The sequence below is a fragment of the Tamandua tetradactyla genome, chromosome 1 (assembly GCF_023851605.1).
Source record: "Tamandua tetradactyla isolate mTamTet1 chromosome 1, mTamTet1.pri, whole genome shotgun sequence".
Classification (NCBI taxonomy): Eukaryota; Metazoa; Chordata; class Mammalia; order Pilosa; family Myrmecophagidae; genus Tamandua; species Tamandua tetradactyla.
The window spans coordinates 87,543,604-87,561,608 of NC_135327.1; the positions used below are offsets into that span (position 1 = coordinate 87,543,604).

Below are 18,005 nucleotides of genomic sequence, written 5' to 3' on the forward strand. Positions count from 1 at the left end.
TCAGTTTGCTGTTCTTTCTCCAGTTCTTACATGTGGACAGTTAATTCCAGAATTTTTGCCTTTTCTTCTTTTCTGATATAGGCATTTAGGGTAATAAATTTCCCTCTTAGCACTGCCTTTGCTGCATCCCATAGGTTTTGATATGTTGTGTTTTCATTTTCATTCGCCTCGAGATATTTACTAATTTCTCTTGTAATTTCTTCCTTGACCCATTCGTTGTTTAAGAGTGTGTTGTTGAGCCTCCACATATTTGTGAATTTTCTGGCACTCTGCCTATTATTGATTTCCAACTTCATTCCTTTATGATCCGAGAAAGTGTTGTGTATGATTTCAATCTTTTTAAATTTGTTAAGACTTGCTTTGTGACCCAGCGTATGGTCTATCTTTGAGAATGATCCATGAGCACTTGAGAAAAAGGTGTATCCTGCTGTTGTGGGGTGTAATGTCCTATAAATGTCTGTTAAGTCTAGCTCATTTATTGTAATATTCAAGTTCTCTGTTTCTTTATTGATCTTCTGTCTAGATGTTCTGTCTATTGATGAGAGTGGGGAATTGAAGTCTCCAACTATTATGGTAGATGTGTCTATTTTCCTTTTCAGTGATTGCAGTGTGTTCCTCACATATTTTGGGGCATTCTGGTTCGGTGCATAAATATTTATTATTGTTATGTCTTCTTGTTTAATTGTTCCTTTTATTAGTATATAGTGTCCTTCTTTGTCTCTTTTAACTGTTTTACATTTGAAGTCTAATTTGTTGGATATTAGTATAACTACTCCTGCTCTTTTCTGGTTGTTATTTGTATGAAATATCTTTTCCTAACCTTTCACTTTCAACCTATGTTTATCTTTGGGTCTAAGATGTGTTTCCTGTAGACAGCATATAGAAGGATCCAGTTTTTTAATCCATTCTGCCAGTCTATGTCTTTTGATTGGGGAATTCAGTCCATTAACATTTAGTGTTATTACTGTTTGGGTAATACTTTCCTCTAGCATTTTGCCTTTTGTATTATATATATCATATCTGATTTTCCTTCTTTCTACACTCTTCTCCATACCTCTCTCTTCTGTCTTTTCGTATCTGACTCTAGTGCTCCCTTTAGTATTTCTTGCAGAGCTGGTCTCTTGATCACAAATTCTTTCAGTGACTTTTTGTCTGAAAATGTTTTAATTTCTCCCTCATTTTTGAAGGACAATTTTGCTGGATATAGAAGTCTTGGTTGGCAGTTTTTCTCTTTTAGTAATTTAAATATATCATCCCCCTGTCTTCTAGCTTCCATGGTTTCTGTTGAGAAATCTACACATAGTCTTAATGGGTTTCCCTTGTATGTGATGGATTGTTTTTCTCTTGCTGCTTTCAAGATCCTCTCTTTCTCTTTGACCTCTGACATTCTAACTAGTAAGTGCCTTGGAGAACGCCTATTTGGGTCTGTTCTCTTTGGGGTGCGCTGCACTTCTTGGATCTGTAATTTTAGGTCTTTCATAACAGTTGGGAAATTTTCAGTGATAATTTCTTCCATTAGTTTTTCTCCTCCTTTTCCCTTCTCTTCTCCTTCTGGGACACCCACAACACGTATATTTGTGCGCTTCATATTATCATTCAATTCCCTGAGCCCCTGCTCAAATTTTTCCATTCTTTTCCCTATAGTTTCTGTTTCTTTTTGGACTTCAGATGTTCCATCCTCCAGTTCACTAATTCTATCCTCTGTCTCTTGAAATCTACCATTGTAGGTTTCCATTGTTTTTTTCATCTCTTCTACTGTGTTTTTCAATCCCATTAGTTCTGTGATTTGTTTTTTCAGACTTTCCATTTCTTCTTTTTGTTAATCCCATGCCTTCTTCATGTCCTCCCTCAATTTATCGATTTGGTTTTAGAAGCGGTTTTCCATTTCTGTTCGTATATTCAGAATTAGTTTTCTCAGCTCCTGTATCTCATTTGAACTATTGGTTTGTTCCTTTGACTGGGCCATATCTTCAATTTTCCTTTTGTGATTTATTATTTTTTTGCTGGCGTCTGGGCATTTAATCAGATTTCCCTGAGTGTGGGACCCAGCAGGTTGAAAGACTTTCCTGTGAAGTGTCTGGGCTCTGTTTTTCTTATCCTGCCCAGTATGTGGTGCTTTTCTGTCTGCAGGTCCCACCAGCAAAAGATGTTGTGGCTCCTTTAACTTTGGAAGACTCTCGCTGCTGGGTGTGTGGTGGAGACAGAGGAAAGGTTGTAGGTTGGTTTAACGGCTTCAAATTGTGAAGTCCTGGAATCTGAATTCCTTGAGAGAGGGATTCCACCTGAGTTGCGTTTCACCCCTCCCGCGCGGAAGGTTCAGGTGGTAGAGAGCCCTAGAAGCAACCTGTTTCTGCATTTGGGGCAGTTGTAACCTATGTAATCCCAGCGCTGAGCCCAGAGGCAACGAAGCCTCCGTAGAAACAGCCGCAGAAGGCTCTGTTTCACCCCCTTTCCTCTTTTTCAGTTAGCCCAATCGGCGACTTCCGCCTTGATCAGTTTCGCCTGAGCTGAGGGCCTATTTTTAGTATTCAGAAGTTGTTCCTTAATGCCACTATTGGTGTTAGGTTGGGCTTAGTCTCTACTACTGTTGGAGACACTTTCCTTTCCTTCCGGGAAGTCGCCTGTGGGGGAGGGTCGTCCTCCGCCGCGGCTTGGGGAACCGCTGTTCCGATGCTCCCAGCCGGCCTGGAAAGCGCGTGTGTGGAAGGGGGTGCGGTCGCCAGCCTCCGCGGCTTGGGGGACCGCTGTTCCGAGGCTACCAGCCGGCCTGGGAAGCCGCGCGTTGGGGAGTGTCGCCGGCCGCCCCAACTTGGGGAACCACCGCTCCAAAGCTCCCAGTCGGCCTGGGAAGCCGCGTGTTGAAGGGCCTCCACGGCTTGGGGAACCGTCGATCCAAGGTTCCCAGCCGGCCCGGGAAGCCGCGTGTGTGGAAGGGGCTCTGGTCACCGCGGCTTGGGGAACCCGATCCAAAGCTCCCAGCCAGCCCGGGAAGGAGGGAGGGAGGGGCTCCGGCCGCCAGCCGCCTCGGTCCGGGGAAGTGCACGCCTCTCAGGGACCTCACCACAGTGGAGTCTTTTAGTCGGTCCAGCCGTTCCGGAATGGGGAACTCTGTGTGTCTGGTCTCTGTCATGGCTCCGCGAGCTGTTCTGTACTGTTTCTAGTTCTTTAGTAGTTGTTCTGGAGGAGGAACTAAGACCCGTGCGCCTTACTAAGCCGCCATCTTCTCTGGAAGTCCTCCCTTTAAAACTTTTGACTCCTCTTAATTGTTATTATTATTTACTATTTTCGTGTTTTCTCCTATAAATTTTCTTATAATATTTCTTATTTCACTCTGTAATGATTGATATGTATACAAGGATTTTTGTAATGTATAGAGAAGTTACGAACAAATATAAAATGAGCATCCATGAGCCCACCGTCTAGCTTGATAATCGAATTTTATCATTCCTTTATTGTGTACCCTGAACAATCCCCTCACTTACCCTCTAGGTAAATTAGCTTGCTTTTCCTTGTAACTCCACCACATATATACACCTAAATAATACATTTTTTTAGTATTAAATAATGCCTTTGTAAGGTTTCTAAAAATGGCATCATTTTATAGGGCATGTTTTCACTCAGGTCTCTGAGATTTGTTTATTACTAGAGTTCAGGCATTTTCATTGCTTTAGATTTTCTTTTGTGTAAACAAAGCACAATTAGTTTATTTTCTTGTCAGAGGATATTTAGATTATTTCTGGCTTTTTCTTTTATGAATAATGCTTTACATTCTTACACATATCTCTTGGGCATCTATATTAAGAGTTTCTCTCACGTATTTACCCAGTAGTAGAATTGCTGGGTAATGAATTCTACATTGTTTATCAGGTAATGAATTCTGCATTGTTCATCATCATACCTTAATACCAAAATGTTTTTCCAAAATCGTAGGACCCCTTCAAACAGCGATGTATAATAGTTCATGCTATTTTACATCCTTTTTCATTTTGTTTTATCTGGTGAGTGTAAAATGGTATCTTGTGACCTTAATTTGCATTTGTCTGGTTCTCAGTAAAACTGAACACCTTTTGATATGTTTGTATCCCAAAAAACATGTCCTTTTTTGTGACATGTTTTTCATGTATTTTTCATATTTTTCTCCTGTGTTGTCTTTTTAAAAAGTGAGTTTAGTTCTTTATATATTCTAGATACAGATGCTTTGTCAGTTAGTATCATCAATATCTTATCCCAGTTAATGACTTGCTTTTCACTTTCTTTACAGTGCCTTCTGATGAAAAAAAGTTACTAATATTAATACACTAAACTTTATAAAACTCATCCTATTTGTATACTTATCTAATTTGTAGCAATCTTGTTAAGCTCTCTTATTCTAACAACTTATCTTCAGATACTCTGGGTTTTCTAGATATTAACTTAATCTCCCATAGTGATAATTTTTTTGTTTCTTTTCAGAGAAACAATTTATACTCCTTTCCCCTGCCAACTTAATGTCTTGGCTAGGACCTCTAGAAAGGATTATTCATAAATAACAATAATGAACATTATGGTTTTAAAGAGAATGCTTCTAGTGTTGCTGTAGGTATTTTTGCTGGTCTTTTAAAGAAGACTCCCTTTTATTACTAGTTTGTGAGGAGTTTTTTATTCTTTTGTTTTTGAAAAAATAAATTTATAGCAGATTTACAATTATAGTACAAAGAGCTGTTTTTCCCTGAAGCATTTTAGAGTAAGTTGCTTACTTGTTGAATTAATCACTCCTAAATATTTTGTCTTTCCTTTAAACAAGGATATTCCCCAGCATGACTGTTATACAGCCAATCAGAATCAAGAAATTCAATTTGATACAATACTACCATCTAGTCCTCAGATCTTCAAATTTCACTCATTATCTCAACAATTCCTTTTATAGCAAAAGGAACCAGTTCAGAATCATATTTTGTTGGTTGTTATCATTTTTTTGTCACCTTCAAAATGGGAGCACTTACTCAGTCTTTCCTTAACTTTGAAAACCTTGACATTTTTTAAGATCACAGGCCATTTATTTTGTAGACTGTCTCTTAGTTTGTGTTTGTGACATTTCCATGTGATCAAATTCAAGTTATACCTCTTTGGCAGAAATATCACGAAAATGATTTGAAATCTTTTCATTGCCTCATATCAGGAGGATGTGATTTTGTTTGTCCCTTTACTGATTATAACTTTGGTAACTTTATTTCAAGTGGTGTCTGCTAGAGTTCTTCATGATAGAGTTACTCTTTTTTCTTTTGTAATTAATAAGTATTTTATGGGGAGATACGCTACATTGAGACTATGTAAATATCCCATTCCTCATAAAATTTTCTCTCTCTCCCTCCCTCCCTCCCTCTATCTGTCTATCTATCTGTCTGTCCATCTATCAATCATCTATGTGGACTTTTTTTTCATTTTATTTCACTATAATCCATTATTTTCATAGTTTATTTTGGTGCTTGAATTGTTTCAAATTTGACCAGCTACTTCAAGCTGGATTAGGTGTCCTTTTAGCATGTTCTCATCATACTTTGAGTTTTTCCAAAAAAATCAGTAAATGTTAACTGTCATCAAATGTTTTTCTGTATCTGTATAAATTATCTTGTGGTTTTTCTCCCTTCCATCTGTTACTGTGGAGCATTACATTAATTAATTGATTATTTTTTACAGTAAGAAAACTTGCTTTTCTGGGTTGACATAATTTTTATACATTACTGGATTCATTTTGATATTATTTTGTTAGGAACTTTACATCTCTGTTCATGAATGGGACGGTATTATTCTTTCTCCCATTTGGCTCATTATCATGTCAGATTTATTCTAGTTTCATAGATTTAATTGGAGAGTTTCTTACTTAATCTGTTCTGTGGTAGATTTTATGTAGAATTAAGTCTATTCCCTGAAAGTTTGGTAGAACTTGCCTGTAAAATTATATGGACCATTTGTTTTTGTTTTTTTTCTGTGTGTGTGTGTGCGTGTGTGTAAAGGTTTTAAATTGGTGATCTAAATTATTTTATAATAGGATTATTTGAACTTTTTTTTTCCTTGAGTCATTTTTTGGTCATTGTTATTTTGCTAGGGACTTTCCTTTTTCCTCTAAGTTTTAAAATCCGTTAACAAAGTTGTTCACAGTATTACTTTTTTTAATCTGCTAAAAATAGATAAGAAAAGATACAGACACTAAAATCATGTCTCTAATGATCTCTGTCTTATTTTGTACCTTTTAACTTCTCAACTTAGTTTATATGCAAATTTTCTACAAATTTAAATTCATCAGTGATTTTTGAGCACCAATTATTTGCTAAATTAGGTGCTGAGGATACAGCAACAATAAAAACAAAGAAAAATCTCTACCCTCATTTACCTTACATTTTAGTGCATGTAGACAGAAATAGACTAAATAGTAAAATAAAAAAGTAGGTTAGATGGTAGTAAATACCATTAAGGAAAATAAAGCAGATGTGGATAGAATTTGCTGAGTAGGTAGAGGCGGTTGAAATTTCAAATAGAGTGAGGAGGGGCAGTGTGATGGTGGCTCAACAGGTAGAATTCTCGCTTGCCGTGCTGGAGACCCGATTCAATTCTTGGTGCCTGTCCATGTGAAAGAAAAAAAAGAACACAGTGAGGAGTGAAGGCCTTACTGAGAAGGTGCCATTGGAATCAAGAGAATGAGTGAATTCAGGGGCCAAACCGTTAGGGTAATGGGAACAGAAGGCACAAATGCTCTGGGGTGTACCTGTGTGTTTTAGGAACCTCACGGTGTGGCTGGATTAGAGTAGGTCCCAGAGGTTGGTGAGCACTGACCTGTAGGGCCCTTTGTAAGGCCTTTGCTTTCACTTGGAGTGAAGATTGAATCCCCTGGAGGGTTTGAGCAGAGGCTTGACTGGATTTGGTTGCTGGATTGAGAATAGACCAATGGATGATCTAAGGAAGGGGGCAGGGAGGCTAGTGAGGAATCCTCTGCCAACCTAGGGGAGCGAGGGGTAGAGAAGAAAGGGGGAGAGGGGAGAGAGAAGGGAAGGAGAGAGAGGGAAGAGAAGGGGATACAAGGAAGGTTGGCGAGGAGGGTAGAGAGAGAGGGAAAGAAGGAGGGAAAGAGAGGGCGGAGAGAAAGGGCAGGAGGGGAGGCTTCAGTTACTTACCTGTTTAGTGAAATTTAAAAACTGATATGAGAATAATGTAACATGACAGAATAAGTTCATTCCAGGAATGCAAGAGGATTTGCCCTTAGGAATTCTATCAATATACTTCATCATCTTAGTAGGTTAAAAACAATCAGCAACAAGATCATTTCCTTTGATGATATAAAGGCATTTGATAAAAGTCAACATCTATTCCTGATTGTTAAAACATTAATAAAATAAAAATAGATATTTTATTGATATGTATAAATACATCCACACTACTCAAACCTAAAGCTATAGCATAACCCAAAGTGATGAATAGAATTATTCTCATTAATATTAGAAACATGACAAATATTTCTGTTGTCACGGTTATTACTTTACATTTTTGCAGAAATGTTAGCTAATATAATGGATTAAAAAGTAAAAATTTCAATAATAGGTAAGGAAGATATAAAAGCATCATTGCTTGTAAGTGATGTAATTTTTAATACCTGAAAACCCCAATTTAATAAACTGAAAACTATTAAAAATAATGAAAGAATGTATTCATTTATACATACTTATTATAGCTTTCCTACATAAAATCAATAGTCATTTAGAAAATATGATGAAAAATTGTGGGTACAATAGCAACAGAAATAATAAACTTTGGAATAAATTGTGAAATATGTAAGATCTATATGAAGGAAACTTTTCATCTCTACTAATTTGTGTAAATTGAATCTTTGTGTCTAAAGATTCAATATTGTACCTACGTAATTTTATAAACATAATGTAATATATATTATAGGTACAATGTAATTTTAATTGAAATGTTGGATTTTTTGGAAACTTGACCAAACTGATTCTAAAATTCGTATGGAAATTTGTATATATCAAAAATAGAACTTTTAGAAAAAAAAATATGAATCACTTTAAATTTAATCATGGGGCTAAATTTCAAAGACCTAAAGTTAAGAATGACAAATCTGGCTAAAATAAAAGTTTTTTTTTACTTAACCATAATACAGAAATACCATGAACAAATATAAATAATATACTAGAAGAACTATATGCAATTGTTTGCCTAACAAGGAATTATGTTCCATAATAGATAAAGAGTTGTTAAGGAAAATAGCCACAATGAAATTTAAAAATTGGCAATGATCAACCAGTTCATTTTCACATAAACACTCAAAACAACACCAGAAACAACAAATGCAAGAAAAGATTCTGAGTCTCACCAACTACGAAGAAAGAATAGAGAAGAAAACAATGAGGTAACATTTGTCTCCTGTTGGATTGGCAAATGCTTACAAGAGTAATATATCGTGTGGACGAGAGTATGCATTACCTGAAACTCTCATGCCCTATTGGTTGGAGAGTAAGTTGGTACAATCTTTTTATAGGACAACTTGTCAATATTTTTCCAGATTTTAAAATGTATTTACCTTTGATCTATCAATTCCACTTCTAGCAATTTATCTCATAAATGTGTTGAAAATGTACATATAAGGCTGTTTATAGCATAGTAGTATTTGCATTAGGGAAAACAAAACAAAACTGGAAATGTTTTACTGTCCAGCAGTAGGCACAAGACCGGTTAAATAATATATTGTACATTTATAGAATGGAATCTTTTTCAGTTGTTAAACAGAATGGGTAGATTGATTTAGGCTTCTATGGAGAGCTTTCTTAGACATTATTAAGAGTGAAAGCAAGGAATAGTGTACTTGTACGTTTAAGTTTCCATTTGCGATTATTTCTAAATATAAAGCTAGAATGTTGATTTCTGGAAGGATAGATAGAAAACTGCTGATCATGATTATCTCTGGGGGTTCAAGGTGGGTATAGAAAGTGAGCTTAGTTTTATTGTGTATTTCTGTTTGAACTCTGAATTTTGTTTATTGTGTGCATGTGTAATTTTCATAATATCAATTTTTTAATGTCTATTAATTATTTTTTTCTTGGATTTTTCCAGATTTCTCTTGCACTTTGTTTTGTTTTGATGTTTGGAAACTCAATGTTATTAACTTCTTACTATGCTTCCTCTTTGGTAATTATTTGGGTAAGTGTTCTTTAAGCTGTTTTTGAAAGGAATGGCTTGTATCACTGGTGTGGAGTTCCCAAGGAATTTCTATGTTTACATGTGATAAGGCATGCAAGTGTTCTGATTTAATTTGCTAAAGCTGTTGGAAATGCAGTATACCAAAAATGGGTTGGCTTTTATAGAGGGAATTAATTAAGTTATCAGTTTGCCATTCTAGGGCCATAAAAATGTTCAAACTAAGGCATCCACAGAAAGATACTTTGACTTAAGAAAGGGCTAATGCCTTTCAGAGTTTTTCTGTCAGCTGGGAAGTTACGTGGCATGTCTGCAGGCTTTCTCTTCCAGCTTCTCATTTCACAAGGCTTCCCTAGGGGTTTTTCTTCTACATTTCCAAAGGTCTCTTGTCTGTGACAGCTCTGAAGCTTTTTCCAAAATGGTTCACTCTTAAAGGACTCTAATAAGCAAGTTCACCTTGAATGGGTGGAGATATTATCTCCGTGGAACCCATCTAATGAAAAGTTCCCACCCACATATGGGTGGGTCACATCTCTATGACAACAACTTAATCAAAAAGACCCCACCCAATAATATTGAATCAGTATTAAATAACATGGCTTTTCTGGGGTACACAACAATTTCAAACCGGTATGTGTTCCTTTCACAAATGGGAAAAAAAACCAAACCACAAGTTAAAGTGGTCACGCAAAGGACCTTGCCTCATGACCTAATCTATCCTGTCTTTCTCTTTCCTCATCTTTTCTGTCACCTAGATTTTCATTCCAGAGTTCATTTGTGAAATATATCTATGCTCTCTTTCTCTTTATTTTTCCTTATCTCTTTTCAGTTCTTATCCTATTGCTGCCATCCTCTCTGAGCCTCCTATGCTCCCTCTGCAACTTTTCTCATTCTACTGTGATCAGAGGTTTGAGACCATGATTATTTAGTGTCCCCCACCCCCTGCCTATGCATGGTTTAAGTCGGGTGATTATTCAGCTGTACTTTGCTGAGTCACTAGCAAGGACAAATTTAGATTATGGGAAGACTGTCTTACAGAATTTGAACAAATGGTGAAAGCTTATCTAACTCCTTCTGCCACTTTTGGCAGAATGACTTTCTAAGTAAAATAGTCTTTCTAAATTTAAATACATCCTAAGATGATTATGCCTGTTTTTCAATGGCTTTCACTCATTGCAAACCAAAGGGGAAAGAAATTATTCTTTACATCAAAAGTACGTGTACTTTAGTATAGGCTAGTTTCCTAAAGACAGAAGCATTCTGTATTGTCTTAATCAAAATGCATTCTACTTGACTGATCATTTAAGTTACTCAGAACAGTTTTATTTTCATGATTATCGCATTTGGAACATCTTTTGCTTTGTCCCATTTTACAAATAGTGTTTATTTAATAATCCATTTCCTGAGAATATGCCATCTACAAAGATATTTATTACTCTCATTGCCATTTTCACCAAAGGGGGAATTGTACTTGCCTAGGACTCATTATAATATTCTGGAAGATGAAGGTGACATTCAAAAAGATGTTTCCAGAAAGTATAATCCAATTATATTTGTTACCACCTTTTATTTTGTTACATAATCTGTTTACTAAAATTAGAAAATAAACCCAGAATTGATTGATTGTTGTTTTCTGATATGATTTGAGCTCAAGATTTTAACTAACATTTAGAAGGTAAACATCATTTTGAAATTTTTGTTTAGAGAATATGTTAACTAAATTTTATATAAAACGGTTATTTTATCTCTTTATATAGTCTCACTTCTGGCCACAATAGAGGTGTAGCTCCTCTGCTCTAGGATTGTAATTTGTATGGAGCATCCCTCCCTTTCCCAGTCTTGGTAACTGTGAACAGGAAAGCCATTGAATTGAATGTTACATATGAATGAAATCTAAGTATATTTTGTAGGAAATTTCTCTTCACTTCAATTGAGTATCTGTCATATGTCAGGCTTACTGCTACTTCTAGTCTCTTGCCACTTATATGTGCTTAAGTATGCGATAAGAATTAGTCAGGGTTCTCTAGCCCTAGATGATGGCTGTATAACACACTGAAATTATTAGTGTAACTCTTGGTTCTCAGGTAAATCAAATATGTAAATTGTCATAGAAATTTACCTATGATGATTCTGTTTTCAACTTTTCAAAGATCACTAACTGACGTAATCTACTTTGGGTATAATAGGGCTAGTTATTGAAATCAGTGAACATAGAAATTATCACATGGTGATGCTGTATGGAAAATTGCCAAATTTCAGATTCTTGAGTCCTATTATTTAGAAGCATTTTTGATGCTTGAATTTATGTCAGTAAACATTAATATATACCATGTTATTTTCTCTACACAGGGTGTGCTGGCACTGAAGCCACATTTCCTGAAAATAAATGTATCTGAACTTAGTTTATGGGTAAGAATCAATTTTTTCAATGCATGAGTTTTTCTTCTCTAAGTTATACCAGTAGTTTTATGTTTTATTTCTAAGGAAATGATCCATGTAATGAAGGGGGTTCTAACAGTTTTATAACATAATATGTCTCTATTTTAATGTATCAAATTACCCTTTTCATGAAGCAAGGGAAGATTAATATTGTGAAGGTAAAGAATTCAGTTTTCTTTATTTATTACCCATGTTTCAAGAGCAATTGCATGCATGGATAAGAAACTTTCAGTGAAAGGGGAATTTAACCACAATTACTGTATAAATCTCCTACAAAATCTATTAATTTGACAATAGTATCCTGTGTATATTTTTATTTTTTAATTATTGCCCCTTAATTTTGGAGCTGTACTCTTTATATTAATTTAAGGAACATTTTTACATTTTCTCTGGCTATAGAGATTTCTTTTTTCATGCTTGATTAAAGCTTTTTTTTTCTCCTTTCTAGGTGGTATCTATGGAACAGCTGTAGGAAATATTAAAGTTATTTTTGTTTTGTTTAATTTTTCTTTTGTAGGTTATACAGGGATGTTTTTGGTTATTTGGAACCGTGGTACTCAAATATTTGACTTCTAAAATCTTTGGCATTGCAGATGACGTGAGTGCATTTTTTTCTTATACTTCAGTGACTTGGTAAAATAATCACACAGACTAATAATAAATTAATTGAGTTATTAAAGTGCTACTGTTTAAACCAAATTCTAGGGTGAAGCCTGCCCACTTCTTATTTTATCTGTTTAGTATAAAATAAAGTAAATGTAAGTGTTTAGAGAATTCTTTTTTTATTTTATTGATTCTTTTACATCATGCAGATTTAACAATTTTAAAGCAACAAAACTTTAGATATTTAAGCTCACATTTTAAGGTCTATACCACCATTTTTCTTTGGCTACTTTATAATTCCTGTTTGTAACAGATAAACATATCAGAGGCTCTTAAACTGTAAGTCATTCTCTCTGTTTTCCAGATTTCTAGTTGGTTCTCGTGAAAGGTTTATTTGTAAGACTTTATAAACAATAGCATTTCAAAAGGCTTCAGCAATCCAAACACAGGGAGCCCAGAATAAAAATTAGGGCCCTTACTCCTATATAGCTAAATGTATTGCCTGAATACATATATTAAGCAGATAATATAAAAAAAAAGTATTAGTAAAGTCCCTTGAGGAACGGGAGAAAAAATATGGAATTATTAAACTTTACCACCGGGGAAACCCCTGATACTCTGTCAAACATTAGGAACACCCAAGACAATAAATAGGTCAAGCCCTTGATCTTGAGGCTTGCTCTTGTGAAGATTATGTATACAGTAGAGAAACTTAGCCTACCTGTAGGTATGCTTCTGGAGGACCTCTTTTGTTGCTCATAGGTGGCCTTTATTTCTAAGCCCAACTCTGCAAGTAAAACCATTGCCCTCCCTGCCACATGGAACACGACGTCCAGGGACAGCATGGGAGATGATTCCCGGGGATGAGTCTGGCCCTGACACCATGGGATCCACAATGCCATTTTGACCAAAAGGGGGAAAAGAAGAGTGACAAATAAGGTATCAGTGGCTGAGAGAATTCAGATAGAGTCTAGAGGCCACTGTGAAGGTCACTCTTACACAAGCTTCAGTTAAACATTGCTACCTATCATAATTTGCCAAACCCCAACCAAAATTATTCCATCCAATCCTAAAGAACATCTAGGGCATTATGTAAGATTCTGCAAAAGTTCCATGCACTAGAGTAACTTTCTAGAAACCTACAACCTCCAGATGGGTTCCTGGACCAGATTAAGTCCTGAAATGCAGAGGGGCCAGCCTCTCCAGAACATCAACTAGTTTTATCCCCCTATCCCGTATTATTAACAGCCCCCTCCAACATGAGAAGGTTAGAATGGGCATAGCCCAAATACCCCTAAACAGTGGGAGAAAGATCAAAGGTGATGGTGGAGTTATACAGAGAAAGTAGGGTTTAACAAGGGGGTATGATTGCAAATCATTATTGATACTTTAGTCTCCAGAAGCTTAGAACAGCTAGAAGTAAAAACCTAAAATGGTGAAATTGTAACCTATACCAAACTCTGAAATGTATTCTACAACTAATTGTTGTGATGTACTTTGAAATGTATTGCTTTTTTGTATATGTGTTATTTTTCACAAAAAAGAAAAGAAAAAAGTCAATTGTGATGATAACTAACAAACAAACAGAATATTCCCTCTAGCCTTCAATGTTCTGGAGAAGCTAAAAGGAAAAATCTGAGATGATTGAATGGTAGCCCATGACAAACTCTGGGATCTGTCCTATAACTACTTGTTGAAGAGTGCTTTGAAAACTATTGCTTTTTTATTTCTTTGCTTTGTATATATGTTATACTATACAATAAAAAGTTAAAAAAAAAAAAAGAATGGTTTTGGTGGATATAGAATCATTGGTTGACAGTTTAGTTTCTTTTAAGACTTCTGGCTTTCTTTGTTTTTAATGAGCAATCAATTAATGTTGCTTTATTGATATTAATCATTCGATATTGTCTTCCCTTGCAATATCCTGCTTTGGACTTCAAAAGTTTGACTATGCTGTCTTTAGATGTGTATTTTTTTTAATGCCCTTTATTTTTTATTAGAGAAGTTGTGGGTTTACAGAATAATCATGCATAAAATACAGGATTCCCATATATCATCCCACCACCAACATCTTGCATTGGTGTAAAAATTTGTTAAAATTGATGATAGCACATTTTTATAACTGCTATGAATTAAGGCCCATGATTTAACATACGGTTCACTGTGTATTGTTGTTCCATGGATTTTTTTAATCTTTTTATTGTGAAATATAACATATATACAAAAAAGCAATAAATTTCCAGGTATATTTTAACAAGTAGTTATGGAACAGATTTCAAAATTTGATATAGGTTGCACGACTTTGGGTTTTCCCTTCTAACTTGTCCAAGACACTGGAGACTAAAAGAAATATCAATGTAACGATTTTTAGCAATCATACTCATTTCTTAAATCCTGTATTCTTGTTATAACTCTTCCTTCTCCTTTGATCCTTCTCCCAGTCTTTAGGGGTATTTGGACTATGTCCAGTCTAACCTTTTCATGTTGAAAAGGGGCATCAAAAGTATAGGATTTCAGGATGGAATCAGCTGATATTTTTAGAAAGGTAGACTGCGCTGAATTTCAGGATTTATCTGGCCTAGGAACCGTCTGGAGGGTATAGGTTTCTGGACGGTAAACTGCGTGAAACTTTTGTAGAATCTGAGATAGAGCTGTAGGTATTCTTTGGGTGAACAGAAATGATGTTGGTTGGGGTTTGGCAGACTGTGGCAATTAGCAGTTTCTAGCTGAAACTTGCATAAGAGTAGCCTCCAGAATAGCTTCACAACTCTCTTCGAATTTTCTGAAACATTGATACCTTATTTTGTTGTATTACTTTTCCCCCTTTTGGCATTGTTGATCCCACAGTGCCAGGGCCAGACTCATCCCTGGGAGTCATGTACCATGTTGCCAGGGGACTCACACTCCTGAACATCATGTCCCACGTAGAGGGGAGGGTAATGATTTTACTTGCAGAGTTAGGCTTAGAGAGAGAGAGAGAGGCCACATCTGAGCAGCCAAAGATTTTCTGAAAGTAACTTTTAGGCATAATTATAGTAGGCTTAGCTTCTTTGCTACAGAAATAAGTTTCATAAAAGCAAGTCTCACTATCAAGGACTTGGCCTATTAATTTGACCTATTAATATTAGTCCCTGATGTTTGAGAGAGTATCAGGGGCTTCCGTTTGGGAAAGTCTAATAGTTCCATTAAAAGTTCCCTCAAGGGCTATATGTTGAATGAACTGTCAGGAAAAAAGACAAATATTATTGTGCCTCAATTATATATATATCATAATATATAGAGATGTGTATCTATAAGGTAAAAATTCAATGAACTAAAGTCAAGAGCATGGGTTATCAGGTCGAGGCTTATTGTAAAGGGTCCTGGATTGTAAGCTCTTACAGGAGTCACATATATTCATGAGGTGTAACTGTTAATTCTAAAATCTGAGATACTGAGCTGTGTATATATAACATGATCTTTCCCATAAACTTTGGGTACTAATGTGACACCTGAGACTCAGAGCTCAGAAGTTAGAGCTTTTCATAGAAGCTATGAAAGTGAGCAGTATCCCATTCAGGAACTGTTTAAAAAGTTGAGAAAAGACTTCAACTAGAGATATGAATGAAGCTGATCTGGATAGGACTAGTTATAATAATAGAAGACTGGGTAAAGGATGATATCACCCGTATTTTAAAAACTCAATTATGAGTAAGACTAAAGAATGAGATGTTTATTTGGTGTAAAATTTATATTTTGGGTCATGCATTACCTAATTTAACTTTTATGGTCAGTTTAGTTGAATACCATAAATACATGGAATTTTGAATAGAGAGTGAGATTTTGTTGGTTTGTCCAGGTTAGTGTGATGCCCCGATAAATCCCAGAGTGATTTGGGCAGTGAATAAAAAGTATTTGGAGGGTCCCATATGGAGAATGGGGCAAAGGGGAGGAAGTGCTTAATTTTCCCATTTGGAGAATTCCTAATATTTTCACAGACAGTGGGGACAACCAAATCAATAGGCTGAGCCCTTGATCTTGGGGTTCACCTTTATGAAACTTATCCCTGCAAAAGATAGGCTACGCCTACTTAATATTATTATGCCTAAGAGTCACTCCCAAAGAACTTCTTTTGTTGCTCCGATGTAGCCTCTCTCTCTCTAAGCCAACTCAGCATGTGAACTCACTGCCCTCTCTCTTATGTGGGACATGACTTCCAGAGGTGTAAATCTCCCTGGCAACGTGGGTAAGAAAACCTGAGATAAGCCACGACCTGTCATCAAGAGATTGAGAAAACCTTGACCAAAAGCGGAAAGAGACAAATGAGAAAAAATAAAGTTTCAGTGGCTGAAAGATTTCAAACAGAGTTGAGAGGTTATCCCGGAGGTTGTTCTTATGTATTATATAGATAACCCTTTTTAGTTTATGGTGTATTAGAGTGGCTAGAGGGAAGTACCTGAAACTGTTGAGCTGTGTTCCAGTAGCCTAGATTCTTGAAGATGATTGTATAAAGTTATAACATTTACAGTGTGACTGTGATTGTGAGAATCTTGTGTCTGATGTCCCTTATATCCAGGATATGGACAGATGAGTAAAAAATATGGGTATAAATAAATAGATAATAGGGGAGGAAGGGTAAAATAAATTTGGAAAATGGAAACACTAGTGGTCAATGAGAGGGAGGGGCAAAGTACATGGTATGTATGAATCTTTTCTTTTTTCTTTTTATTTCTTTTTCTGGAGTGATGCAAATGTTCTAAAAAATGATCATGGTGATGAATACACAACTATGTGATGATATTGTGAGCCATAGATTTTGTACCATCTATAGAAAGTATGTGTGAAGATTTTTTCTCAATAAAAAATTTTTTTAAAAAAGTTCTCTCAAGGGACTTGGCCAAACTTTTAAATGATTTGCCCAACATATTCTGGTATGTATTCAGGCATTACATTAAACTGTACAGAATTATAAGCTCTCATGCCCATTCTGGGCACTATGTGTTTGGGTTTTTTAAATGAACTATCCAGGCAGGTTGAGTTAGATTATGTGCTACAGAAAATTTAGGTTTTGGACAAGATAAACCTCTCTTCTTTTGGTCTTATGCAGTAGGTGAAGCTCTAAAATATAGAGGAGCTCTTCCTTTGCCCTGTTTTCTGATTTACCTTAGTCCCAATCTATATTGATAGATTGTCTTCATTCTTATCTCTAAGTGAAGCCTGATCTCTTTTTTTTGGTTTCTTTAACATAAAGTTATTGTCTATAGCAATTTTGCAGATTTTATTGAGATATAGTCATTTCTCATATATTCCATCTAAATTATACAATCAGTATCTCACAGTATGTTTGCTTAGTTGTGCATTCATCATACTGAACTTTCAGACCATTTTCGATTACTCTAAAAAGACAATTGTCAGCTAGCCACGAAAAAGAAAACCCAAAACATCCCATATCCCTTATCTCTCTCTGTTACTGACCCCTAGATTTGGTATGGTACACCTGTTACTGTTGGTGAATGAATTTTAAGGTATTACTGTTAATTATACCTCCCAGCTTGCAGTTTGTATTTTTCCTAGATGTGTATCTTTGTGTGGTTTTCTTCCAGGTATTTATGGTGCTTCTTAAATCTGTAGGTTTCTATTTTTCATCAACATTAGGAAGTTTTTGGTCATATGTTGTTGAAAATTTTCCTCTCACTCATTTCCTTTCTGTATCTCCCATTACATATATGTTAGAATACTTGATATTGTCCTATAGATTTCTGAGCTGGGTTCATTTTTCTTCTTTTTTTTTTCCTCCTGTTCTTCAT

General features: G+C 35.7%; 1 protein-coding gene across 2 annotated transcripts in view; it reads left to right on the forward strand.

The window, feature by feature from the left end:
* Window positions 1-18,005, forward strand: part of DPY19L1 (dpy-19 like C-mannosyltransferase 1) — a 119,892-nt gene that overhangs the window by 70,259 nt on the left and 31,628 nt on the right. For both annotated transcript variants that reach the window (XM_077120039.1, XM_077120028.1), the window contains exons 11-13: window positions 9,094-9,180; window positions 11,527-11,586; window positions 12,134-12,214. In XM_077120039.1, coding sequence (XP_076976154.1) covers window positions 9,094-9,180; window positions 11,527-11,586; window positions 12,134-12,214 — 228 coding nt within the window. The remainder of the gene's footprint in view (window positions 1-9,093; window positions 9,181-11,526; window positions 11,587-12,133; window positions 12,215-18,005) is intronic.